Consider the following 27,815-nt stretch of genomic DNA (forward strand, 5'->3'; position numbering starts at 1 on the left):
AGGTTGTGATCTACCGTTCTACTGGTAACAAATCAAAGTGTTTTCTTGCTCAAATTTTCAAATGAAATTGATTGGCCTATTTACATGGATAAATGAAAGGCAGAATTACAGAAATACTGGGACTCTACGTTGATGTTAGTCAATAGCTAAAAAATATTAAAAGATATAATAATGGCTGTATAATGCTTTGGCCACCAAGCCTGTCAAGATAATCTGTTCACTAACCCACGCTATTGTTGTACTGAGTAGGAAAAAATACCTTGCAACTCTAAAAGTAACAGAGGAAATATTTTCTTAAGTGGAAGGCAGTGTAACCAAAAAGTATTGCTTCAGTAAGTCGGTTTTAACTTATATAAGTCATTGAGGCAGAATGACAACAACAATTAAACTGGAGATAAATGATTGTTTCATTCAGTTATCGTTTAGACAGAAAAACAAAAATTGAGGGGAAAAAAGCCATTAAGGTGACTGATTAAAAGAAGACTGAACATCTCATTCCTCAGGGCAGAGTTTTTTTAAATATAAGTTTTATTTATTTTTAAATTTATACATAATGGTTTTAAGGACTAATCTTGGGGGAAAAGGAGGCAAAAAGGCTTCTATTTGGGGAGGCAGCTACAATCTTTCCTGGAAACTAGGAACTCTCTAATACACAGGACAAACTTTTTTCCGAATGCATTGCTCCAAGCTCCTGAAAGGCCTGTTTACCTCCAAGTTATAAGAATTTTATTCTGTCCGTAATGACAGGCTAAAGCTCATTGTTTCTGGTTAGATATCATTAAGATGATACACTAATGTTCTCCTCTCCATACCCACTTAAGTTGAAAAATATCAGAAATTTAGGAAAAAGTGCTCCTCATTTGAATTATTTTTGTTTATCAAGCCAGTTACCTGGTTTAGATGTGAAAAGCTGACTAAAAATAATTATTGGGTATTAAAAACACACATTTAAGTGAAGTCAACCAATCCACCAAACCACTTCCCCAAACCTGCCCCTAAAATGCCATGAGTTTTTGCCATCCAACATTGAGTCAAAATGGATTTTATGTCCTCAGAATAAGCTAAAGCTTATTTTAAAATAAAACAAAAGCAGTTTTACCACCTAATTTATCACACTCATTCCAAATTCTGAAATTGTACTGCTAGAACTTCCCATGTTTAATTATAACCTAGAGTTGTAACTACACTTTTCTTCCTGTTCTCTTAGGCAGTCAATGAATGACAGCCACTGTTACACAGATACAACTTGAATTAATTTGAATGTGCTAGAGCTTCTAGTACCAAAATCAGTGAGCCAAAGAAGCACAAGCTATTTACATTTGGTTGATTCTTTGGCCACACATTTTACTGTTGAAGTATCTTATATATTAGTACCATTAATACTTTTTCCCATAGCTAAGAAAGATAAGGCATCACAGTTACAGTTGGGGAAAGGCTTTTTTGTTTGTTTGTTTGAAGGAACTAAGTCATATACAAATGACTGAGGGTTGACTTGATCCTTTATTATTAGCTTGATTGTTTATGTACCAGATGAGATTATTTATTCTCATATCTTCAATAACTAGCTATATATATGCCACTTTGATACTATTTCTTTTGGCCTAATCCTTATGAAGCTTCTTTTCTCATCTGAGCATGACTTTGTGTTGCCACACCAACTACATATGATACATTTACCCTTCTTCCCTTTGTCTATATTCTCCAAGATGGGTGAGATATCCATACTTCATCAAACTAAAAAGGCATCATAATACTTTGACTAGATTTCTTCTCTTTATGTTATTTATTCAATTGGCAAATCCTTATTTTTTCCTTCATATTTGCTTCAATGTCTGCTCTCTCTACCTCAAGCCCTGGTCAGCGTTTACTTGGTTCATGGCAATGTTCCTTTGTGCTCTGTATTGTGAACACTGCCCTTACTCTATAATGAAGCCTCAGTTTCCCTGCCATAGCTGTGTTCCCTGCTGCTTTTAGCACCACTCCATCTCCGTCCATAAAGTTTAACAGGGTTGGCTTATCATCCTGCTAACAACCTGCAACCTGAATTTGTACTTCTCCTCTGGAAACCCTTCAAAAGATTGCCTCACTTTATTTATCTTGTGAAGATGCTAAATCACAAAAATCTACTTCTCTGGATTTCTGAAGGAAAATGCCCAACTAACCTACCATATGTGAATAGCCATGCTACACCAAGATCACGTGTCCACTCTCCATGAGTGGAGAAAATAGTACTTAGCCATGACTTTAAAATTAATATCCTATCCCTTTAAATATCTGGCAGGTTTGGTCAAAGATTAAGCATTACTATAAATACTTGGGACTCTGCAATTTGTAATCATATGGTATGAAATAAGTTTAAATAAGAATAAGGCAAACTATTTTTGCTACTCTGAATACTAATAATGCCAGAATTTGGATGAGCTCATTCCATGCCAGGGCATTAAGAATTATGGGAAAAAAGTAAATGAATGGCTCCTTAAAAGATCAAATGAATATGATGCTAATTCCTATATCCTGTGCTATCCTACCTCTAAATCCCTCAAAGCAATTTCATTGTCAGGAACATTTTGTAAAAAGAGATGGGATACTTACATGCTCTCATTAGGAGAGATGCTATCATTTAGATAAGATCCATTGCTGTTTTCCATTTCTGCTAGCCTGATAAAAAACGTAAAAGCTCATTAAAACTTATGTGACGTCTTAGAATCTATTCAAGACCTAATCGAACATTCCTGAAAACTAAAGGATAAATCATGGCAAGAAGAGAAAGGAATCCTTCAAATTAAAGGATGTGTGTGTTGGCTTAACCATTTGAGGCAGTGTGTGGTAGACCACAGCTAGTTAGTAGCACTACATTTATGATATAAATTCTAAGGAAAGTTATATTTCACTGTTTTCCCCCTACAGATCAGTCTTGCTTTCACTGAGAACAGGTCTTTGTTTCCAGAAGAAAAGCTTCCCTAACAATAAGTGCACTCCCTACCTTACACTACCCCTTGTCTTTTAAGACAATTACTACTTTCCACTGATGACAGACTTACACAGCTAGCTAATGCTTTTCACGATTGCTAAACATGTCCAGCAGTTAGAATACTGACAAAGGATGGATGCACAGTAAGCTCTCTAAACATTCTGCCGCCAATTTTTACCTTTAAAATCTTCTTCACCTCAGGCAATTACACAGGGGTTTTTTTGTTTGTTTGTTTGTTTGTTTACAACTAAAAAAAAAGTTAACCAAACTCTTACGGATTTAACAAGCATAAAATATTTTAAAATTAGTAATTCAGTTTTTAGGTATAAAAATCATCTCAAACACAAAGAAGGTGAGACAGAAAAGTCCAAGGATTAGGAAAATTAATTATTCTCTTCTTTGCAGCATATCATGTAAAATAAATACACAAATGGAAAGCTGATGCTTTCATATTCTCCACATAATATAGTATCATTTTTTCATATATGAATGTCTGGTCTAGCAGTTTTCTAAGGAGGTTAAACTATTTGTAAGCCAATTTAGTAAATGTGTTCAGTATAAACAAAAACATAGCAAGGCTACCGGAAATGTTTAAAAGCCAGGGTTAGGGAAGACTATTCTGGACTAATGCTCTTGTTGGTGACCAAAAACAACATGCAGTGGAACGGCATGCACGTTAGAGGGCAAGTTGATTAGTAGGAATCAGACAAGTTTGGGGAGAAAAGAAAAGATTTGTTTAAAATATTATAGGTTAGCTTTCCTTGGTTAGTTATTTCAATCAATATTTGCCTGGCATTCAACTAGTCTCATACCTGCTAGCATAATGTTCAATGCGTGAATGAGTATCATCGTGTGAAAGCTGAGGGGACGAGGCAGGCCTATAAGGCAGAAAATGTGATTAGTCACAGATACCATCCGATAATGGAGAAAAAACCCACCACACAGTTATGTTATACACATGGCCTAGAATGCTTGTATTCTAATTCTATGGATAATGTATACATTTAGTTGCTCCTGTATCTTAAATATTATCAAGTATTTTAAAATCCAGGTTTGAGAGATGATTTCTCATACTTCTGCTTTTACTAAAAGCCATGAAGAGAGGCCAAAAGCTTCTCTGGAAAATTCCCATCGTAGAAAAGGTTGGGGGAGACAGTTTCTAGGAAGCATTTTGTCCTCCTACTTTGTAATTTCTCACATCCTATAGTTCTGAAATTGTGTTAGCACTATGTGGTTTAAAGTTTTAAATAGTTTACACCTGCGCCATTTATAGGCTATCTTCTTACTGAATCAAAGCTGTACATTTGCCTAGATACTTACAATTATTTTAGCTTCAAAGAGGCTACTCTAGTAACAAGACTTCTTAAGACTCCATGTATCAAGATGTCTTGATCTATGCAATTTTGTAAAGAAGGAATGTATCTTCCAATCCAGCAGCAAGACTATACCACTAATTTCTAGCACAAAATAGAATGACCCTGGATTATATTGTGAGGTTTTAAAAAAGAATGACTAAATGTCATAGAACATCATGATATCTGGAATATTTCTTAGAGATACTGTGTGCTAAAACATAGGTGAGAAAATAAGAGGAGATCATTAGCAGGAATAGTCTATATGCTTTTTGTATATAAACACCTATCTTTTCTTATCTCCATAGGCTAGAATTCTGGTAGGGTTAACATTTTTTCATCCTTTCATATCTGATCTATTAATTATCCTTGAAGTTTTTATAGTATCTTTTGGATTAACCTTAGGAAAAAAACCATCTGTTCTGAAAACCAGTTTAGGCTTGTACTTTTTGTTTTAATTGGAATAGCACAAAAGGTCTCTTCCATTTCTCTGCTGACACAGAAAGCCCTTAGGTAAAGGCATAAATCCAAAAGTCAACGATAATGTAATTCAGAGAGGACCCTGGTTTAGCCCAGTGTCCAAGTAGCACTGAAGGACTTGGTTGAAACACTAAGGAGAATGTGTTTGTTTCTGATTACATTAAAAAAGAAAAAGATGTAGTTACCAGTAGCTAAGCTTGCATTAGAAAATGTGCCAGAAATTCATGTTTCTTAATATACTACAGTAAGAAAATTACGACACACTACAGCAAATAACTAGGGAAATGGAATTCTTCCCTGAGAGATAAAGGTCTTATTTATGAAACCAATGTCATCTAGGTCAAATGTAATCATAATTAAATTGAAACGAGTTATAAAGACATATAAATTGTCAAGAGGAAACAAAAGGATGACTACTCAATTTCATAAGCAGATCCAAAGATTTCCATGTGAATCTTCACTATAGTTTTGGAGAGTTAATCTGTTAATCTTCTAGAACCCTGGCATAGCCCATTATTAGAAAAATGCTAAGGTCTGTTTTGAAATCTTCACTGCAGATCAAGATAAATTAATACTTGGATTATTTGTATTATAAGAACTATCTTTTGGAACAGACCAGTCTTTCAATTACATATTTTTTAATAAGCAAAAAGCCTACCATCAGGGAAAATACATCAGTAGTGTTTTCCCTTATAATAGTTGCTATCCTGGAAGTGTGTAGAAGAAAGAAAGCCTAAGACCTTGGAGCATAAGTACACCAAGAAAAGTAGGCATATAAATCCAAAACACTTTAATACCATTTTATAGAGAAAATCTTATACAGAGCTTTAATTCTTAGCCTCAAGGATAATTCCATGTTATTTTTCTTATTAATATCCGTGGCGCCTATCACAGCATGCATAAGTACAAGAACTTATGATAACCAGAAATCTTAAAAAGTATACACAAAAAGAGGCACTTATTAAACCAGAAAATGAGCCAAAAGGGAGTACTGGTCAGAGATGAATCATTTAAAAACCAAGAATTAGTAAAAATACAAAGCCACTTAGTCCACAAACAAAACTAAGTGCAAAGCCTTCTAAAACACTTCCAAAAGAAGGTAATAATACTGTTCCCTGCTTCCCACTTCCTAAACACAAAACCATATACCCAGAAGGATTACTTACTATAAGAGTTAATGACCTACTTGGTCAATTCCATCCCACCCACCACCACCTTATCTTTTACGAAAACTCTATTAATTAAAAGCTGACATTCATTTAGGTTTCAATGCAGAATCGCTCAAAGAATATTGTTTGACTGGCTCACTTATGGACAAACAACATAAAGGCCTATGTTAGCTTTAGTTAAAAATAATATGACAAACACAAGCAAATAAGAGTTTAGTCTAAGGAAAACTAAACAGTCTGTATCTCTGGAAACTTTCAAATTCTGTGATCCATATCAAATGGATCAAATACTGTAATCATCATAGGATTTGTTAACATCAGATAAAATTCTTGCAAAATAAAACACGTTAGGATCTGGCTCTTATGCCTGAATAGGACGGCTTTGTAATATATTTTATACAGTATTTATAATCCTATGAATAAATACTTTAAACAGTTACTGCTATTAAAGAAAACACAGACTTCAGTCTGCTAGGTTTGTTTTCTTCCTCAAAATTAAAACTTCCCACTATTTCTGAATAATCTAACCAACTCTTCATAAAAAGGCAAATTGGGAGGTGTGTTTTAGTTGTTAGAAAATATTTTTAAATAAAAGATGTTATTAATTTTAAAGTATGTCAACGTTTAAGAAAGACAAAATCTTCTACTTAAAATAAGTTAAACTGATTGTCAAAATTTTTTTCTCATTAGCTTACGTGTAGCTCCTTTTTGCCTTTCAAGGACTATTAATTACTCTTTGTTTATTATTTAGTGATACTTTCATCTATGTATTTGTAACAACTGTTCTTTAGCATATTTGTCGTTTGGATTTCTTACTTGGTTAAACTTATTTCAACACAGAGTAGATCCATTCACTTATCAGGATCCAATCAAGCTGAAACTGTAGTGTATCAACTCTTTAAAAGTTTCTTATTTATGAAAGGTTCTAACTTCTATAACAGACTACCTGGGTTAGGAAAAACAATTTCCAAGAGGCAGAGGACATAAGTGAATCTAAATAACTCCCAAAGTTCTTTAAGCATGATGATTAAATAAATCAGATAATATACTACTTATAGCTACCATAGCTCAAAATTAAGGGGTGCAATAACGAAGTTTTAAAAAAGAAAGAGTAGCCTTCCACTTCCTTTAGGCCCATTAAAGACTGAAAATAAACCTCAATTAATAATTTGCATTTATCACGACAGGGTTTTTAAAAAAAGGATCTAGTTTAAATTAAATTACATGGTGGAACAATAAAAAAGATTTAATAAAAAGAAATTGAATTCTTACATAAGCTTATCTTCCGAATTGGTCCTTTCCCCTTTATACATAATAGAGCCGTCTGATTTTCAATAAATATTTTAATAAAGCATACTTTGAAGTACCAAAAGTTTGTTATAACAACCCTACATAATGTAGTTTTAAAATAGGCACTTTGTTTGCTAATATAGAAATCACAGGCCCCAAAAAAGAGTTTTCTAACATTATAAACTCTGAGATAAATCATCTGCTGGTATCTAACCTCAGTATTATTAATACACACCAATAGTAATAACAAAGAAATACTTTCCTCCTAGAGCAAATGTATGATTGTTTATGAGCTGAATATTTAGTTTGGAGAGGAGAGCAAAGTGAGTTTAGTTCAAAATTTAGAAAACCTTGTATATAATGATTAGTCAAATAGCACGGCATAACCTGATAAACAGTCCGCACACCTCATTAAAATTATTCAACCAAACTCAACATCATACTTTAAAACGAATTCTGCTGATTTTTAATAGTCCACTTATAACAGACCCTAAAGATTCTAAAAAGCATCGAATCTCAAGAAGTATGGCTAAAGAATGTTATTATGTAATCAGAAGGTTCTTCCTTGCTTTTATATGAAGAAATATATAAACATGTCTCCCAGGAATACAGCTAAAACTCCAATAACTTCTTTGATTATAATTTGAATTCAAGCCAGGATTTCTGCTGGTTTGAATTTCACCTGGTGGAGGAACCAAAAAACCCACTCTGATTCTCCTGATCTGTGTAGATGGTACTTTCAAAGTCTCATCAAGAAAAGAAAAAAAAAAAAAACTGAAATGAAGGTAAGGGGAATTAATATGTCCATAAAACAAAACAAAACAAAACAAACAAATAAACAGAACAAAAGAAAACCAAGCGAGCGAATGTGTTGGTGGTAGCAGCACCCTTCAGCAAAAGTACTCACGCAGAATCTACCGGCCAGAAGTTGATCAGAGTAACGGGACTGCAAAACAAAAAATGAGGTGGTGAAGAGAGACACATGCAAACTCAGCCGCAAAAAAATTTACTGAAAGGTCAAAATAAATAAAATCCAGCCAATTAAGTATGAACCATGGAAAGCAATAGCCAAACCAAGGTGTAAAGTGAATTAAAAGAAAAACAAACAGTTGTGTGACTGCCGTCAGAGTTAAGGCAAGAAAGAGGGGCAGGTTGAAAAGAGGTGAAGACGTCCCCTTTGATCTTGAGAATCATTACTACTTACTGTGAAGTAGTTTCCTGTGACTATATTTTCTTTTGAGTAGAAACAAGTGACTAGATATGACCACACAATGAGATACAAAAAGACACACATTTACTGACTTGTGAGAGAGGAAAATCAAAATGAAATACTGGAATCACTCATTTGTAAACAGTCCCCATATTTCTTATAAGGCTTGTAAGGCAATTAGTGGCTGTATTGTGTTGTGGTTTTTTGTTTTTGTTTTTTTTTTTTTCCCCTGTGAGATAAAGTTTAACTTTTGGAAAAAGAAATTGTCAAGTGACGTGGGAAAGTGGCAAGTGGACATCAGCTTATTTTTCTCTTTTCAGCTAATGTAAATAAAAAGAAAGAAATAGAAGAGACTGTTTGCATTTGGGAGTGAAGGAGGGTGTTCAGCTGAGAGGAGTTCAAATATACATCAAACAAGAGTTTGTTCTGCTTTTGCCACTACTCACGTTTCCATGTTGTCCCCCTCTAAGACAGTCTGCACTGGCAGGTAGCCCATTCGGGGATGCTTCGCAAAATACCTTTTGGTTCGAAATTTGTTTTTTAGTACCTTGGCAAAGTCTCGAACATCTTCTCCTGATGTAGTCTAAAAGGGAGATCATGGTGAGATCAGATTTAGGACAGTATGATTTCAAAACTAATGACCACTCCAGTCTTCTGCCCCATGACACTTGTTTTATAATTAAGGAGAGTGTTGTGGTTGCGAGCAAAGGCTTTGGAATCAGACAAATGGGGCTCTGAAATCAGGTCTGGCATGTACTAACTTGGGTGAGTTATTTACTTCTCAGAGGCTCTGATCATCAGTAAAATGGGAGCAACAACAACTCAACACGTTGTTATGATAAATAAAAGAAACATGCAAGCTTACTAGGCTATTCAATAAATGGTAGTTTATAGGTCTTAAGGTCAAAAAGGTGACATTAAATTTTACCACACTTTATGGTATTTTAAAAACTACTTAGTACATAATGATAGCGTGCTTCACCCACTAAATTTCGGTCTATTCATAGCATGGTACATTCTCAATCACTGACCATCTCTATAAGAGGAATAAAAGTGAGAAAGGCAAATATCTGGGAGGATCACTCTGATGATGGAAGAGAGAGATGCTCTAAAGCAGAGCTTCTCATACTTTGTTGTGTATGGGAACCAGCTGCAGATCTCGCTAAAATGCGGGTTTTGATTTAGAGCATCAGGAGTTGGGGCCTGCGGTTTTGCATTTCTAATAAAGACCAAGGTAATGCCAATAGACATATGATTGTTGGTCAACAGACCATATCTTGAATAGCAAGCATGTAAAGTTTAGAGAAGAGGAGATTGTAAGAATTAAAGAAAGAGAAGAGAAACATGAAGGGTGGCTCTACAGTCAACAGGGACAAGGTTTATTTTAGAGAAAACAAACCTGAGAGGAGCCTGTCTTTAATTCTTACGGAGATTTGTACTCAGGTCTGTCTGGCCACCAAGTCTACATCCTTGCCATTTCACTAGTGATTTTTCACAGTTCTATTGGCCACTTAACATTTTCCTAAAATAACATCTTAGGAGATGGCTTCAACTCTTACTTATAGAACCTCGAGCAAATTATTTAACCTCAGGACCTCAGAGTCCTCATCTGTATAGAGGGGATAAAAATCATAGTACTTATTTTACACAGGTTAGTTTAAAAGGTCAATGCCTAGCATTTAGTAAGTGTTAGCATATAAAATGGATTTTTAAAATGGATTTTAAGATGTCACTAGTATACAGGACAGATAATAGGCGAGCAACATTGATTAAAAGTGGTAGGTTATGAATTTGGGGGAACCTAGAACCATCCCCCATACTCAACACGCCTCATGGCCATAAGATCTCCCCACACAACCTCTAAGGCTGTGCAAAATAAATGTGAAAACGTCTTCAATACAACCATGCACACAGAATGAAAACCCTATTTATTCATCCAACAATATTTATTGAGCGTCTATCATGTTCCATATGTGCCAGGCACTCCCCTAGGCACCAGGGATAGGGTAAATCCTGAAGCCTACAGTTGAGAGCCACTTTAGCTGGGGAACATCTGGGGAAGTGACAAATCACAGCATTATACATGATCTGCAGTATTGTACAAAACTGAAATTTATCCCAGGTGAACTAACTCTCACATCAGGCAGGCTTCAAACTTACCGGAGTGCAATATTCCACCATGGGATAGTGCATTTTATGGCCTTTTGCAACTCGACCAGAAAAAAAGCAGCTTTGGCAGATGTCATAATTAAAGTGCTTTAGACTCCTGTACCTGATAAAGAGCAAAAACAAACACATATGTATTTCTTCGAATCAAATTCCCAAAGAACACTCTTTAATAAACCTTCTACCACGTTCTAATTTGAGAAACAGAATGCAATGTTCATTAGTCCCACAAGGTAAGTGATTAACTTCCTACCTCCAGATTTTTCCGGTGCCTTTCCTACAGTATCAAAACATTTTGGCAGAAAGATTATCCTATAAACACATGGAAGGAGGGAAGAAAAACTCAGCTCTTATTTAAACTCCACTAGGAGCTCTTTGAGATTAAGTAGGAAGGTACTGGCAAATTTCCAGTCTTTTGAAAACCAAATACTCAAATTTAAAAGAACTTCCAGGAGAGACAGACTTATGCTGTGCATGCCCCTTACCCATCATGGGACAAAAGTTTTCTGAAGCAATTATTTTCAAAAAATTGTCAAGATAAAGCAATTTCACAAGACAAAAGAAATGTGAAAAAGAACTTTCAATTAAAACAAGTCTCGCTTTAATAATGTTTTCTAATTGACTGATACGATTCATCTTCAGTTACTCAAATGACCTCTTTTAGCTCTCTCTCTTCAGAAATCTCTCACCACATTACCTACAAATGATAACTGAAGCCCCAAGAGAAGATGAAATTTGGATTAGATGGAGGAATTTATAATCTGTAAATACTAGTTGGTACATTTCCTCCATTATCAGAATGCGATATTCTTTTGTTTCATACTCTCCTGCCTTTTGCTTTCTCAGATAAGAACCTCAGCCAATTCAAATAAACATATTTCTTATGTCACATATGGGGAAGTGGGAAGGAAAGCTATCTTTTTTAGATTCCAACCATCTTTCAAGAGGGGGAAAGGAGGAATGAGAAGTGCTGAGTCCTAAAATAATATAATATGATAAGGGCAAAAGAACTGAAGGTGAAAGTGCTCTTTCAGATCCTCCAAAGCATTCTTCTTCTTTATTTTATAAAAATTTCCCTTGTATACAAAGCCCACTTAGCTAAGGAAGCAGAGAAAAGGTAGCTTAAGAAATCTAATGCAGTCACTGTGGCTTCCCTTCCCCACTCCCCACTCCCCACCCCCATGTTATCATTTTTACCTGCCAGGAAACCAGGAAGGAAAGAAGGTATCCTTTGCAAGCAGTACCTACTCACTGTTGTCTATCTAGGCTTCAGAAACCTCTAAAAGTTTTTGTAAAACCTCTTTGTAAACAGCATGACTATGGAAGGATAAACACCAAAAGTACAAAAGCACTATGAATAAAAAGCACGAACAGTACAAGGTAGTTATTAGAAAATAAAGTAACAAAACCAGTTCACACGTAACTGGAAAAGAGTGTTTACTTAGCTGCTAAGTGGATTCTGCACAGGCATAGACCATATAGCTAGTTTACAACTTTGTGGCCTGTTCATCACTATAGAAACCTTGATGTTGATTCACACATTTAAGGACATCACAGTTTCAGAATTAGGATTTAGGATTAATGTTAAGTGAGATTAATTCATTTTAAAAAATCCTGTCTCCCCAAACAGGTCAGCAGGGCTAAAGATTTATTTAGCCTTGTTTTCCATGATATTTTAAGACTATCAGAATAACCTGCTACGTTTCCTATCTCTTTCACTTATGAATGTATAAGGACTGGTTGTTTTTTAGCTGCTTTGTGAATCTTCCATTTACTTGCATACTTATTATTCCTTTAGAAGTTCATTGGGATACTATACAAAGAATGTAATCAGATTCACAGATAAAGAAGCAAGTTCTAAGATGCTGAAAACAATTCTTGTTACTTAAGGGAGGAAAAAAAATGGTGTAAAGTGAATGTGAGACTGAGCTACTATTATGGTTCCTCCCAGAATAGAATCATCTCTCAGTTTTATAACTGATTCTTGGGAAGTTCCTATAAACAGGAAAGACCGTGAAAAAGGAAAGATGGTAAAAATGTTTTGGTTCCAGGAAGGAGGAGGTACAGTTCATCTGTGATACCTCCATGAAGACACGCACTTTGGCCCGCTTAACCAAAAATGTGGCTCTGAAGAGCTGAAGAGTGAAGGTGGGAAGGGACACCAGCCTAATAAGTGAGATCCACCAAAATAACCTAGCGATCAGGAGGGTGACAGGAATGATCAATGTTCCAGCCCAATCACCTTCTCTCCCACTTTGGAGAGGGGACGAACTAACAGCAGCTGGCACAGGAGATAAAAGATCAAGTCATAAAAAGGTGAAAAATTATGAGAAAAAAATGACATTTTTTTTTTTTTTTGCTCCTAATACCTGAATCCAATGATTGGACACTCCTTGCAGATGTTACATTTGGCCTGATGCTTGGCAGTTTCTGCAGCAGCCACTCTGTGCAGGACGGGCAGCCACACCATGGACTGGGGTTCCAGTCTCATCCAGTCTAGGAAGAGGGCCGCTTCGATCTCTGGCTTATTATTAGCCTGCAAAGACAGGAGGGAGAGAGAAGGAGGGCAAAAGGATGAAAGGAAAGAAGGCAAGATGGCAAAGGAGGTGTATATCAGTTCGATTAATAAGCTAAATAAAAAAAGAAAGAACAATGGTTGCAAAGCTAGGCTGGCTTTTCACAGCTTGTTTCTGCAAATGCTCCCTAATATCCAAAGAGCTACCTACTCCTAAGGCTTTGGTAAACTGCCATTACTCTTTTTGGCTACTAGATGACCACAAAAGAAAACAAAACCAACAAACGAGAAAGGTAAGCAAACTACACACCTGAGCGAGACTATATTTAGCTTTAATTTTTGAACTGATACATAAAAAGTTAGCCAGAAGTGAAATGCAGGTGTTTACTGATAAAATTTCAAAGGAGGGGGACAATTGATTTTTTTCTTCTAGAGAATCTGTTTCTCACAGAATCATAATGAGGGGCTTTAAAAATCATCTGTTTCCAAAGCCTCATCTAATAGACAAGCAAACTGATTTTGTAGACCAGAAAAGTAGCTTTTCAAAGGCCATACAGCTAGCAGCAGAGCTGATAATAGAATCCAAACCTCTTGGCTTAGCGCTGTTTTCATGATGCCCTGTTGATTCTGTCTGCCTCTCTATTTCTCTCTCTTTTCAAAGTCTAAATGTAAGAAATACCATTCATCCCAGACAGGACAATGATCTCAACAATCTCAAAATACCATCATTTGATTTATATGTTACTATATTCATGAATTTTAATTATACCTTGTTTTTTTCAACCCTATAGGATTGTTTTAATTTTTTATATTGTTAGATAGACTGACCCATATATTGACTACTTTGTTGCTCTTCATTGCTTTCTTTCATCTCAAATCTTCCATCTGGGATTAGTTCTGCCTGAAATATGTCCCTTAGAATTTCCTTTAGCTGTTGGTGGTGCATTTCTCAACCTTCGTTTGTCTGAAAATACCTCCTTTCTTTTTTTTTTTTTAAAAAAAATCCATATTCCTGATAGTGATCTTCATTAAATATAATTTTTTTTTTTTGAGACTGAGTCTATCTCTATTGCCCAGGGTGGAGTGCAGTGGCGTGATCTCGGCTCACTGCAATCTCCGCCTCCTGGGTTCAAGCGATTCTCATGCCCCAGCCTCCCAAGTACCTGGGACTATGGGCACACGCCACCCCACCTGGCTACTTTTTGTATTTTTAGTAGAGATGGGGTTTCACCATGTTGACTAGGCAGGTCTCGAACTCCTGACTTAAAATGATCCGCCCGCCTCGGCCTCCCATTAGTGCTGGGGTAACAGGCGTGAGCCACTGCGCCTGGCCTGTTTGATTGATTTATTTATTCAATCAATAAAATGTTTGATTGAATGGTTTTGGGGTCTCATTTTTATTTTGTTTTTGAATACTGAAATATTAGCCCACTTTCGTCTATCTGTGTTGCTGCTGAGAAGTCAATAGTAAAGATGACTGTTGCTCCTTTAAAGATAATCTATCCTTTTTCTATCTTGTGCTGTTTCTAGGATTTGATTTAGACTGCTTAGGATTCACTGGACTTCTTAAACCTGTGATTTAGAGTCTTTAATCAGCTCTGGAATCTTCTCAGTCATTCTCTCAACAAATAGTGCCTCTTCTCCATTCCCTCTCTATTCTACTTTCAGAACTCTGTTAGATAAATGTTAGACTTCGTCCATCTATATTTCTCTGAACAGGACTTTCCTAGTTCCCCCCTCTCTGCCCCACATCTTTTTAAAACATCCTTCTGTGCTTCATTCTTATTAATCCCTTCTGCCTTACTATCTGGGTATCCATTTCTCTTGGCAGTCTGCTGTAAACCCATAAAGTTTTAAATTTTGATTATTGTACTTTTGATATCTAGAAATACTACTGGGTCATTTTTAAGGTAACTTCTCAGGTTTGTGGTTCCCTGTAGATATTTTTCAATGTTGTTTTTTATTTTTCTAACTGCATAAACATAATTAAGAAAATAATCTGTCTAATAATTCTGGAATATGATGTTATCGTAGGTCTGCTTCTATGGCTTGCTATTTCTTCTGGTTCTCATTCACCTTGATTTCTTTCTTTTTCCACCTTGATTTCTTGTGTGCTTAATATGTTTTTTTTTTTTTTACTACATACTAAATTGACCTTACAAATATTTTCTAGAGATAAATAAAAGTTTGAGCCTAGAATAAAAAGTGCTTTCTCCAGAGATGATTTTCATTTGCTTTTGCCAAGAACCAAGAAGCATTACTTATTCCACAGCCAATTTCAGTTGAATATATGACATGGGAATACTTAGTATCACACAAGTAATGGGTATTTGAGCTGCAAACCCAAGTTGCTTCTCTTATAATGTGGTTTGCTAATAAAGGACATATCCACATTTCAGATAGAAAGACAGGAGGGTTTAGACTGACAGGTCATTTGGCTTATAACACTGATCACCTCAACAGTACTCCAGTCATTACCCCTATTTCTAAATTTAGCAACACTATAATAAACTGTTTAACTTTGGATTTCCTAGCTGCAAAATGGTATCAGTTCAAACTTCTGATCAAATGCTACTGTTTACCAAAGACCTAGAATCAATCTAAATGCCCACCAATGGTAGACTGAATAAAGAAAATGTGGTACATATACACCCTGGAATACTATGGAGCCAGAAAAAAGAATGAGATCATGTTCTTTGCAGGAACATGGATGGAGCTAGAGGCCATTATCCTAGCAAACTAATGCAGGAACAGAAAACCAAGTATTGCATGTTTTCACTTATAACTGGGAGTTAAATGATGAGAACACATGGGCAGATAGAGGGGAAAAGCACACACTGTGGCTTATCAGAGGATGGAGGGGGGGAGGAGGGAGAAGATCAGGAAAATAATGGGTATTAGGCTTAATACTGGGGTGACAAAATAATCTGTACAACAAATCCCCATGACACAAGTTTACCTCATAAGAAACTTACACAGGTACCCCTGAACTTAAAAGTTAAATTTTACAAAGCTGTTGCTGAGCACTTTTCTCTGTGTAGAGTTCCATCACAGAGGTACTTTGTGGAAAAAAGTGTTTATAAAGATTTATGGAATCTAAAAATGAAAAAGATCATGCAAGTCAACTCATCCTTTTGGCATGGCACCACAGAGCCGTAAGACTTTCAGGATTCATCGAGTCCAAACTCTTACCCATGCCAGTGTGTGCTTACAGCCACTACACCACCCATGTGAGAGAGCTAGGAAACATCCTTAGAAGGTGATCTTGAACACCTATGTCCAGATACCCCTGTCAAAAGTGCTGCATCACATTGAGCTGAAATCCATCAGCACAGCATATAGAAGTTCCAGAGTTAAACCACTGGAGTTCACCACTCACTGGCTGTGTGACCTTAGGAAAATAACTTTAACTCTCTGTGTCTTAATGTTTCTCTGCTACAAAGTGGAAATATTAATAGTGCCTACTTCATAGAGTTATTTTACGATTACATGAGTCAACAAATGAAAGGCAATTGGAACCGTGTCTCACACATAGCAAGAATCATGTTTGCTATTGTTATTGTCATTATTATTATCCATCTGACCAGCAACCCAGAAGTTCTTGGTCTTTGAACAGCCCTTTAAATATTTTACCAGAGCTGTCTTGTCTGTCCATGCCTCTTCATTCCTATTCTTTTTACTTCTTCTTCACATGACATGGCTTAGTTTGCCATTGTCATTTAGAAAACTATTCTTCAAATATGATTGCTGAGAATGTACCTCTATTTCTCCGGACAGTGTAACTGGATTACTTTCTTTTGTTCTGTACCGTAGGCTCACATAGGGTTCCCACTCAACTAAAATCTCTGAGTCAGTGTTTCCCAGTATGTCCAGCAGATCAATCGTCCAGCAAAATGCTTCATGAGAAGGTCAAATTAATTAAAGAAACATTGCACATTATATCTGCCTCTTAAAATTCTTAGTGCACGTTAACATATTAAAAGCTGAGAAGGTCATCAGTAAAGAAACATGTTAATCAGCTCTGGAATCTTCTCAGATTCTCAGAGGGAGAGAGAGAAAGAGAGAGAGAACAAGCAAGAGTGACTTCTGAAGGGGCGATTTAATAACAGTTTTCAATTATGTGAATGGCTCTCGCATAGGGGCCTGTGACCAGCTGTTCGATCTCTCCAGTAAGGACAGAACAAGAAGAAACAGACTTAAGCAGCATGAAGAATTTAGGCTGTAGCTCATACGGAAGAATTTCCTGATGCTGAAAGTTGTTAAAGCATTAGTGTGAATTACCAAGGGAGGCTGTAGAATGTTCTACTCTTTCAAAATACTATAGATTCTTCTGTGCTTTAAAGGTTGAACATTCTCGAATTTCTTTCTAGCCCCTAAGATGCAAGATCCATCATGTTGGCTCTTTTAAAACTGCTCACCTATGCCAACTGACAACACTGAAGACAAGGTACAGGGATTCACATTCTCATTCTGTTTCAATCTTTCATTTTTATGACAAACTATTCTGTATCCTAGTGGTATATTCCCTCTCCTTTTGTCTGGCAATAAATAAGGAAAGAATTAAAAGCCAGGCAAGCTTCTGTAAAGACCTAACAGAACTAGAATTAAACCCAGCTAAAATTACATTTCGATCATTCCAGAAAAAAATATATAGGGATAGATTGGAATAGCAGGAAGTTATTAAGGTCAAAAGATAAGTATGATGGAATTCATTGGACTGAGATAATCTTTGTAAGTACCATTATTTGTTGAGATACATGTAAGTCTCAGATATAATCCCCTCTCAGTATCAAGGGTGACCTTGTCCTCATCTCTAAACACCAGTTTCAAGCCATGCAAGCAAAATCTCTTGGAAAGGTCATTTAGCCCTGGGTTGTTTTGTTTGTTGGCTTTGTCTTGCTTTTGCTGTTGTTTTGGCAATAACTCCATTTTCCCCTTCTATGTCATGCACACACAAAAAGCAAAGCTATCACAGCTCCTTCCATTATGATAGTCACAGTTTGGAATTATGTTGGGTTTCTCCTCTTTTTCTGTTGGTCCTCACCTGCCAGAAACCATCCATAACATAAAAGCTAGGGGAAGGAATCAGTTGTCATTACTACTGCTCTGTCACAGCACACAGGAGGGTGGCTTCATACAAATATCACCTTTATACAAATATAACAAGGTATACACACAGTTAAAGAATTCTCAATATCTAGAATTTCTAGCAAAGGGATTTAACTATCAGTATAATAAGTTCAAAGGGCATTACATGGCAAGTTTGGAGGTAGGAGAGTTGCTGGGGTTCCGAGTAACTTTTGGATTTCTTTGATGTTGTGCTTTCTTTCCATAAATCCTTGGACACTGATGGACCAACTGCCTGCCAGGAGGTCCACCTGAATACTCATTTTTCTCTCAAGGTAATAAAATTAATTCATGGCTACAGAAGAAATGCAATTAAGTATTTCTCAGCAAGCCCTGCATCCCAGCTACCATAAACATATATGTTGTATTTTTAGGAGAAGGCAATTGGCATTTCAATTGTGAGGTTTGTGAAAACCATGTGAATACTTAATAAACTACAATAATTAGTACAGTCATCCCTCAGTATATGCTAGGGGTTGCTTCCTGGCCCCCCGCAGCCCCGCTCCCACGGGGCTGTTGAGATACAGCAAAATCCACCCATACGCAAGTCCCACAGTAGGCCCAGCTGAACCCCTAATCCGCAGGTTTCACATCTCTTGAATACTGTATTTCTGATATGCATTTGGTTGAAAACAATCCACTTATAAGTGGACCCACACAGTTCAAACCTATGTTTTTCAAGGGTCAACTCTATATAGAGAAGTAAACATTGGGCCAGAGACTGTGCCCAGTAATTCTCAGATAACAAGAAACCACCATCCTGGAAACAATACATAACGATACCTCCTTAATTTCTTTCCTAAATTGCAGATTAATTAAAGACAGGAACTATACTTCTGGAGTCTCTGTTAAAATCTGCTGAATTGAACAGTGGGTGGGAATTCACTGCAATATGATCGCAAGAAATAAAAGGAAGATTATAAAATCTGTATGAAGTCAGAATTTTAAAAACCTGCCTAGTCATCCTGAAGAGCAAAAACATACACTTATAAAGATTTTGTAAAGAGTAGAAGACAAAATAAGTTACTTTCTCAAACTGTCCAAAATTTACTTTATAGATTAAAGTAAATGTCCTTGTGTTGGTTTCTATGTGATGGTATCACACATAAAAGGCTAACAGACGTCATCTGGACTTAGAAGGTATGTACAGAATGATCTGGCTTAAAATATACGTACACACAAACTTCACACTTGGGGCCCTTGAAAGGAACTGCACAGGCAGATAGCTTTTCTCTAGGTCGGTGGTTCTCAACCGGAAATGATGCCGTACCCCAGAGGAAATATAACAATGTTTGGAGTGCCGACCAAAAAACATCAGAGAAAAACATCTCCAAATATGTTGAATTTATTTTGGAATTAGAAATGAGGATTACAACCCAAGATGCATCTGAAGAGGAGACTGTAGAGGGAAACTTTTATTGGTAAAAGCAGAAGTTTACATAAACTGCTTGGAAACATAGTTCGTTTCAGATGCTCAACGCCAGAACTGGTGTCAGTTTATTAGTGGAGATGCCATTACTGGGCAGATGTTCTTTTGAGAGCATATTATGTGCACTGCTGCAGTCCTAACAGAGGAATTTCTTGTGGGGAGATTTTAGAAAGTCCTTGAGACAGTCTTTATCTCAGGCATGTAACCATGAACCCTCCTCCTTTCATGCTGTCCTGGCTCTCGTTAGTTTGGGACTGACAAAAAGTGATTTCATCCTGGTATCTTTTACGGGAGACATTTTTGGTTGTCACAACTGGGCGAGGGGAGGGGGTGCTACTAGCATTTAGTAGATAGAGGCCAGGATTCTGCAAAACATCCAGCAGTACACAGGGCAGCTTCCCACAACAAAGAACTGGAATGATTCGGGCCAAAGCATCAGTAGCACCAAGGTTGAGAAACCCTGCCCCAATGTTAACATCTTACATAACCATATGGTTCACTTGTCAAAACTAAGAAATCAACATTGATTCATCACTATTCACTGAACAACAGACTTCCCTGAGAGTCCTGCAGGGCATTTAATAAGCCGGCAACTATCCTCTACAACACAGAAATTGGGAGGCTACCATAGGCCTATTCAACTGCCGAAATGCCACACTGGTTCATAAACTGAGCGTAGAGAGAGCAAAAGGGAAATTAAAAGCCCCAAACTAGAAGTCACAAGGAAACATGCTAAAATTGTAGACTCAGATTTGAAATCAAGTTGCTTCTCAAACTGACAACTCTATGCAGTGTATTCCAGGATAAACAGTTGCAGAAATTTATTTATTTAATCATGGCAAATAATTATCCCAAGCAAGGTAAAGCAGGTCTGCTAGTACAATGTGTGTGTGTGTGTGTGTGTGTGTGTGTGTGTGTGTTTTGATTTTACTTAGTACAGGTCATAACCATTTAGAGAAAAAATAAGAACTAAATATGCAAATATTAAATACATACATATCCATAAATAGAATTTCTAAACATTTTTATTGACAGAAAAAGGTAAATTTATGCAAAACATTGTGGGCAAACCACAGATTTTTAAAAAGGGTGATCTCTCCTTTGTGGCTGATATGGTTTGGCTGTGTCCCCACCCAAATCTCATCTTGAATTATAACTCCCACAATTCCCACATGTCATGGGAGGAGCCTGGTGGGAGGTGATCGACTTATGGGGCTTGGTCTTTCCTGCGCCGTTCTCGTGATAGTGAATGAGTCTCACGCTATCTGATGGTTTTTAAAATGGGAGTTTCTCTGCACAAGCTCTTTTTTTGCCTGCTACCATCCACGTAAGTTGTGACCTGCTCCTCCTTGCCTTCTGCCATGATTGTGAGGCCTCCCCAGCCATGTGAAACTGTAAGTCCAATGACCCTCTCTCTTTTGTAAATTGCCCAGTCACAGGTATGTCTTTATCAGCAGCATGAAAACGGACTAATACAGTGGCCATTTTCATTTGCTATTTTCATTAGTAACATGTTCCCTTCATAAATCCAAAAAATCATTTCAATGTCATTGCCATTGTTAATAGGTATTGGCATTAATAGCTGACAACTCAACTTTTCTAGCCCTCATTATAAAAAGCCTTAGCATTTGGAAAGATTTGCTGAATTTAAATTTATAAAAACTGTTTTTTGAATTACAGTCTGTACACAAAGATTTAAAACTACAAGGAAAATGGTTAGTCAGGGTCAGACAGTATAGGACAGGCAGTCCCTGACTGTTCCCTGATCTGTTATTACAATTTCTTTAACAACCTCTAAATCTACCAAGGGCATCAGTGGAATATTTTACATAAGAGAGAAGTCTGCACCAGCAAAGAACATAAAAGGAGGAACAAGAACAAGTTGTAAAGAATATTAATGACTCTTCTTCCAAACAATCCCAATTTTTATGAAAATCAAATGAGTGATTAAAAAAAAACTCTATAAAACTATACAAAACCTGCACGTAACAAATAAAACAGAAGGAAGGTGACATTTTGATCCTCTTAGACACAAGGTACTTGGGTTTTACCTTTGAGTTACTGAGGAAACTATAGTGTAGGGACACAAGGGATCATTTATAAGAGGTTGTACACAATGGTTTTTCACATCTTGCTCTTAGTGTGTGTTTCCATTCAGAGAACAGTTGGTCTCATGTGAAATGCCACACTCTATGTACAAGACTGTTTTCTAAATCTTATAGCTCTGTTACAAGAGTTGTTACCCAGAAGATCAGGTAAGACTTCGCTGATCATGGCCAAGCTTTGAAATAAGTACAATAATCCATTTCCCTTTCGGCCTTTATAACATTTAGCATAGAATCAAAGAAACTTAGGGATAAGTAACTTTTGAGATAACCTGTTTTAACTTTATGTTACAGATAAGAAAAGGCCCAAAGAGGTTAAGGAAACAGCTTAAGATTATCTATGATTTTAATACTTAAATATATGCTTAAAATAGTCTTAAAAAGACAGGACAGAAGTGATTTCCTATGGGAAAAAGCAGGGTGATCCCTAAAATCTTTTGAATCTTTAATTTGTTTGAAAGTACTTGAGTCTGATAGCTAAGTAAGCAACGCCCACTTAGGACAATGTCCAGGTGAATATAAATCTTCAACTGAATTCTATGCTGATAACATGGCTGCGAGAGCCAATGGAAGGTGCAAGTGAATACCCCACAACACTGATAAATGCATACTTATATCTCATCTGATCACCTCCTTTCCCCCTTCTTTTCAGCATTACATGTCCCTCGTACCATTAGATGCTACGGCATGTATGAGCTACCTGGACTGACAGGTGCGGGTCCATATATATTGAAGTGGCAAAAAAGAAAAAAAGAAACAAAACTCTATGGGCTTCTCAATTCAGCACAGTTTTCATGTTACATGTTTTAATTATGTCAATGTGTTGTTCCCATAGAAGAGTTGGTTCATATGGAAATGTATTTATTAGACATATGTTTATGTTGCTCTCTGGAGAAAGGACTTTCAATTCTATACACTGCCATTTTAAACAATTCCAAGACAAACATAGTATCCAATGGCAGTTCAGTACAGAGAGATATCATTCTTTGTACACTCAGAACCACCTTGGATGTCCACAGTGATATTCACGAATAGACGGGGGAGAGGTAGAAGCTCTTCTTTACATAAGAAAATGGTCTAATACGTGCAGAAAGTATGGTAGAATTAGAAAACCACTGTTATGCAACCACCAATGTTATAACTGAATTAGACAAGGATCATCCATAAATGCTAAAACCATAGAGTAAAAGGTTAAGGAATGGATATTATAATATGTCCAATATCAAAAAATTACTTTCTAATTACAAAGGGAAAAGGATATTTTACAAGGAAAGTATCTGGTAGACACCACCTTAACATTCTTAGTGATACCAATAGGAACAAAATAACATTTTGTTCCTCCAGATTGTGATACAGTGGTAGGTACAGAGCATCATCTTATCGTCTTTTGGCCAAAAAATGTTAACATTAATCTAATCACAAGGAAACCATCAGAAAAGCCCAGAGTATGGGACATTCTTCAAGAGAACTGGTCCGAACTCTTCAAAAATGTCAACGTCAGCCCGGCGTGGTGGCTCATACCTGTAATTCCAGTACTTTGGGAGGCCAAGGCAGGTGGATCACCTGAGGTCAGGAGTTCAAGACCAGCCTGGCCAACATGGTGAAACCCCGTCTCTACTAAAAATACAAAAATCAGCCGGGTGTGGTGGTGCATGCCTGTAATCCCAGCTACTCGTGAGGCTGAGGTGGAGAGTCACATGAACTCGGGAGGCAGAGAGGTTGCAGTGAGCCGAGATCGCGCCACTGCACTCCAGCCTGGGTGACAGAGCGAGACTCTGTCCCCCTACCAAAAAAGTCAATGTCATGAAAGGAAAAAAAAATGCTGGGAGACTGTTCAAAACTAAATGAAGGTACAGAAACATGACAGACAAAAACCTTGACTAGATGCTGGAAGAAAAAAGTGGCTATAAGGAACAATTCTGGGGCACTGGGGAAATTTCAGTGTGGACTGCATATCAGAGGGTATTACTGGATTGCTGTTAAATTTGTGTGTAATGATAGCATTGCAGTTATGTTAGAGAATGTCATCCTTTAAGAAAATGGTGTATGGTGAAGTGTTTAGGGGTTTATGTTGTGATGCTCCTTTACTTTTAAATGGCATGGGGGAAAATGTGTTTGTGTGTTATGTACACAGACAGACACATACATAAACAGAGCTGAGAGGGTGGAAGAGGTAAGCAGAGTGAAAAGCAACCATGGATTGAACAGATGTATGACACAGATGAGTGTTCTTTAGACTATCCTTTCAACTCTTCTTTGTGCTTGAAACGTTTCCAAAATACAACATTGGTTGGAAACCGTTATTTCTCCCAAGTCACTCCTTCATGGGAAGGGGTTGCAGGCAAGGCGGGAGGGTGGGCAAGAGTCATTTTAGTAACTGTGAAAGGGACAGGACAATGGTATTAATGTCAATAGTAATGAGTGTGAAAGGGACAGGACAATGGTATTAATGTCAATAGTAATGAGTGTGAAAGGGACAGGACAATGGTATTAATGTCAATAGTAATGAGTGTGAAAGGGACAGGACAATGGTATTAATGTCAATAGTAATGAGTGTGAAAGGGACAGGACAATGGTATTAATGTCAATAGTAATGAGTGTGAAAGGGACAGGACAATGGTATTAATGTCAATAGTAATGAGTGTGAAAGGGACAGGACAATGGTATTAATGTCAATAGTAATGAGTGTGAAAGGGACAGGACAATGGTATTAATGTCAATAGTAATGAGTGTGAAAGGGACAGGACAATGGTATTAATGTCAATAGTAATGAGTGTGAAAAGTTCCCCAGGGTTCGTTTTCTCTAAAAATACAAACCTAACGCAAAATTGATTTCCTTCCTGTCCTTGTCATGGTTCTTAAAGCATCTCCTCATCTACTCTGCCTAGATGTGCTTTTCCTAGATCCCTAAATGTGAATCTCCAGCCATGAAAATGAGTTTAAGAGTCCCCACATGTGCAGAATTTTTTGTTTAAGGATTGAGAGGTCAAGAGTTGTCTTTGTGAGACAAGAAGAAGTAAAAGGCTTCCCATAACTACCATCTTGGGTAGAAATCAAGCATTTCATTTAAAGTTCTAAAGATAATGAGCAGGTAGGAGGCCAGCAGTCACTGCTCCAAATATTAATCAGGACTCTGAATCACCCATTAAAGATAAAATCAGCCCAAACAATAACACATGGTGATTATCCGCTCTTCATTTCCACGTTCAAGGACAACTGTCCTGACCTCAGGCTCTCCACTCCACCTGACTAATAAACCAATTAACACCATGGCCCCAGGGAACATATGCACAATTTTAAATCTATGCAAATCCCTAAGTTTACTCAACAGTATTAATTTATGCTACAGAGTTCTAATTTAACAGGAAAGTTAAATTAGAAGTTTCACATATACATTAAAGCACATATATCTGTCTATAGGTACCATGGAATAGACTTTCCCAGGTGTAGATCAGGGTGCATTATGTAAAAGAACAAGATATAAAGTTATAGCTCTTCCACTACTGCCTCCTACAATCCTTTAAAATCCAGTTCAGGAAAAGGCAAAATTATAGGAACAGAAAACAGAGCTGTGCTTTCCAGAGATTGGGACTTAGTGAGATGATAAAGCATGAGGGAATTTTAGGGGTGATAGAAATGGAAGGAAGAAAGGAAGGAAGGAGGGAAGGAGAAGGGGAGAGAGAGAGGGAGGGAGGGAGACAGAGAGAATGAAAGAAAAGATAAAAGAAAGAAAGAAAGGAAAGGAGAGGAGAGGAAGGGAAGAGAGGCGGGAGGGAGGGCGGGAAGGAAGGAAGGAAGGAAGGAAGGAAAAGACAGGGTGAGAGGAAGGAAGGAAGAAAAAAAGATTTGGTCATAACAATGAAGTGCTACTTTAGAAGGATGAAGATGGAAAACAAAATGACATGTGCTTTTCCTTAGCAGTAAGTGTATAAATAAAACAGGTTTCACAACTACAACACAAACCTATCTTCAAAATTCTGGTGAAGAAAACATCCATTACTCCAATAGAGAAGTTAATCAAACAAACCACTTAAACAGATCATCATAAAGCTTAACCCACGGTAGCTTATAATTTTTAAAAATAACAACTGGAAACCAATATTAAACTTAAGACAATACTGATAATACTCTGATAAGGGTCTTTTCTGAAAATTGCAGGAATTTTAACTAACTGTTCATGAGCAGGCCCAGTAAGAGGTCGGTGATATCTCTCAGCTTTTCATGGCAGCCAGCTATCTCTATGGAAGGCTGATTGGACTATTAGGGTCTACCTTCAATTCTGGGAAAGGCCACCTCTTTATAAATACCAAATTGTAGTAACTCTTACTAATTTCTTAGTTACTAGTGAGTATTCATCCGTCCAAAAGGGGTGGAAAAAGAATGTCTATGAACCGAAGGGCCCACAGTCTCATTAAGAAACAAAAAGCCAAAGGAAACCTAAGTGAAGTAGGGTTTTTAGGAGTTCCTTTCAAGATGGAAAATCTATTAATAAAATGGAATCGGCCAGGTGCGATGGCTCATGCCTGTAATCCCAGCACTTTGGGAGGCTGAGGTGGGCAGATCACAAGGTCAAGAGATTGAGACCATCCTGGCCAACATGGTGAAACCTCGTCTCTATTAAAAATACAAAAATTAGCTGGGTGTGGTGGCACGTGCCTGTAGTCCCAGCTGCTTGGGAGGCTGAGGCAGGAGAATCACTTGAACCCGGGAGGCGGAGGTTGCAGTGCACCGAGATGGCACCACTGGACTCCAGCCTGGCAACAGACTGGAGTCTCTGTCTCCAAAAAAAAAAAAAAAAAAAAGTAATCGGTTGACCCGGGGAATGCTGTCTAACCAGCCAAAAGTCTCCTGGTATGGCATTTTAACATTTGCGGAGAAACAGAATCTCTAGACTCTCTAAAATGCAATCCACAGATGATGTTTTGTTATAGATAAAAGCAACTGTTAACATTGGCAGGATATTTTCATGCCACAACACACTTTAGATAATCATAGCTAACATTCACTGGGCACCTTCTATGTATCCACCACAGCTCTTAAGTGGTTTGCTTCTATTGGTTCATTTAATCCTCACAATCACCTCCAAGAGTTCAGGGGCCAGGAAGGTTAAGAAATGTGTCCACAGTCACACAGCCAGCAAACAGCAGATCTGAGATTTGGACTCAGGTACAGTTTGGCTTCAAAGCCTATGCACTTAACCACTCTGCCAGTCACTATTCCAGATATTCTGGAATGCTTTATCATTTATGTGTTACTGATCCTCCCACCTCAGTCTCCTGAGTAGCTGGGACTACAGGGGCATGCCACCATGCATGGCAACAATAATACATTGTATATTTCAAAATAACTAAAAGAGTGGAATTGGGAATGTTTCTAACATAGAGAAATACTTGTTCTCAACAGTTGAGACTGTAATTTATTCTCATTTTCATATCATTCTACATTATTACAACAACTGTGCATAGATGGTATTCATTTTGGTCATACAAATAGAGAAATTCAGAAGATAGATGGAAAAGCAACTTATTCATTTGGAATACTAAATACAACAGGAGGCAGAAAACAGATGTAAAATAAACAGATTTTGACACTCCAGCTCTCATAGGTGAAGCATATTGAATATAAAGTTGGTATACTTGATGCTATCTAAACAATAAAGTCCTTAAAATGTTTACTGAAGAAGATACTACAAAATCAAAACCACAAAAAGATATCTGCACACCCATGTTCACTGCAGCATTGTTCACAATAGCCAAAATATACAATCAACCTGAGCGCCTATCAGTGGATGAATGCATAAAGAAAATGTGCTATAAACACATAACGGAATATTATTCAGCCATAAAAGAATGAAATCTCATTATCTGCAGCAACATGTATGGAACCGGAAGACATTATGTTAAGTGAGATTAGCCACACACAGAAAGACAAGTATCCCATGTTCTCATTCATGTGTGGGAGCTAAAAAAAAAACATTGAACTCATGGAGATAGAGTAAAAT

At 37.1% G+C, this 27,815-nt stretch overlaps 1 protein-coding gene across 9 annotated transcripts in view; it reads right to left on the bottom strand.

Moving 5' to 3' along the window:
• Positions 1-27,815, bottom strand: part of DMD (dystrophin) — a 2,105,574-nt gene that overhangs the window by 50,559 nt on the left and 2,027,200 nt on the right. For 5 of the 9 annotated variants that reach the window (XM_054470953.2, XM_054470955.2, XM_063660504.1 and 2 more), the window contains 6 exons: positions 13,008-13,174; positions 10,633-10,744; positions 8,919-9,055; positions 8,170-8,208; positions 3,784-3,849; positions 2,593-2,658 (listed from right to left, as the gene is read on the bottom strand). In XM_054470953.2, coding sequence (XP_054326928.1) covers positions 2,593-2,658; positions 3,784-3,849; positions 8,170-8,208; positions 8,919-9,055; positions 10,633-10,744; positions 13,008-13,174 — 587 coding nt within the window. The remainder of the gene's footprint in view (positions 1-2,592; positions 2,659-3,783; positions 3,850-8,169; positions 8,209-8,918; positions 9,056-10,632; positions 10,745-13,007; positions 13,175-27,815) is intronic. The other 4 variants (XM_054470954.2, XM_063660502.1, XM_054470959.2 and 1 more) reach the window with 1 other exon arrangement.

The sequence above is a fragment of the Pongo pygmaeus genome, chromosome X, assembly GCF_028885625.2.
Source record: "Pongo pygmaeus isolate AG05252 chromosome X, NHGRI_mPonPyg2-v2.0_pri, whole genome shotgun sequence".
Classification (NCBI taxonomy): Eukaryota; Metazoa; Chordata; class Mammalia; order Primates; family Hominidae; genus Pongo; species Pongo pygmaeus.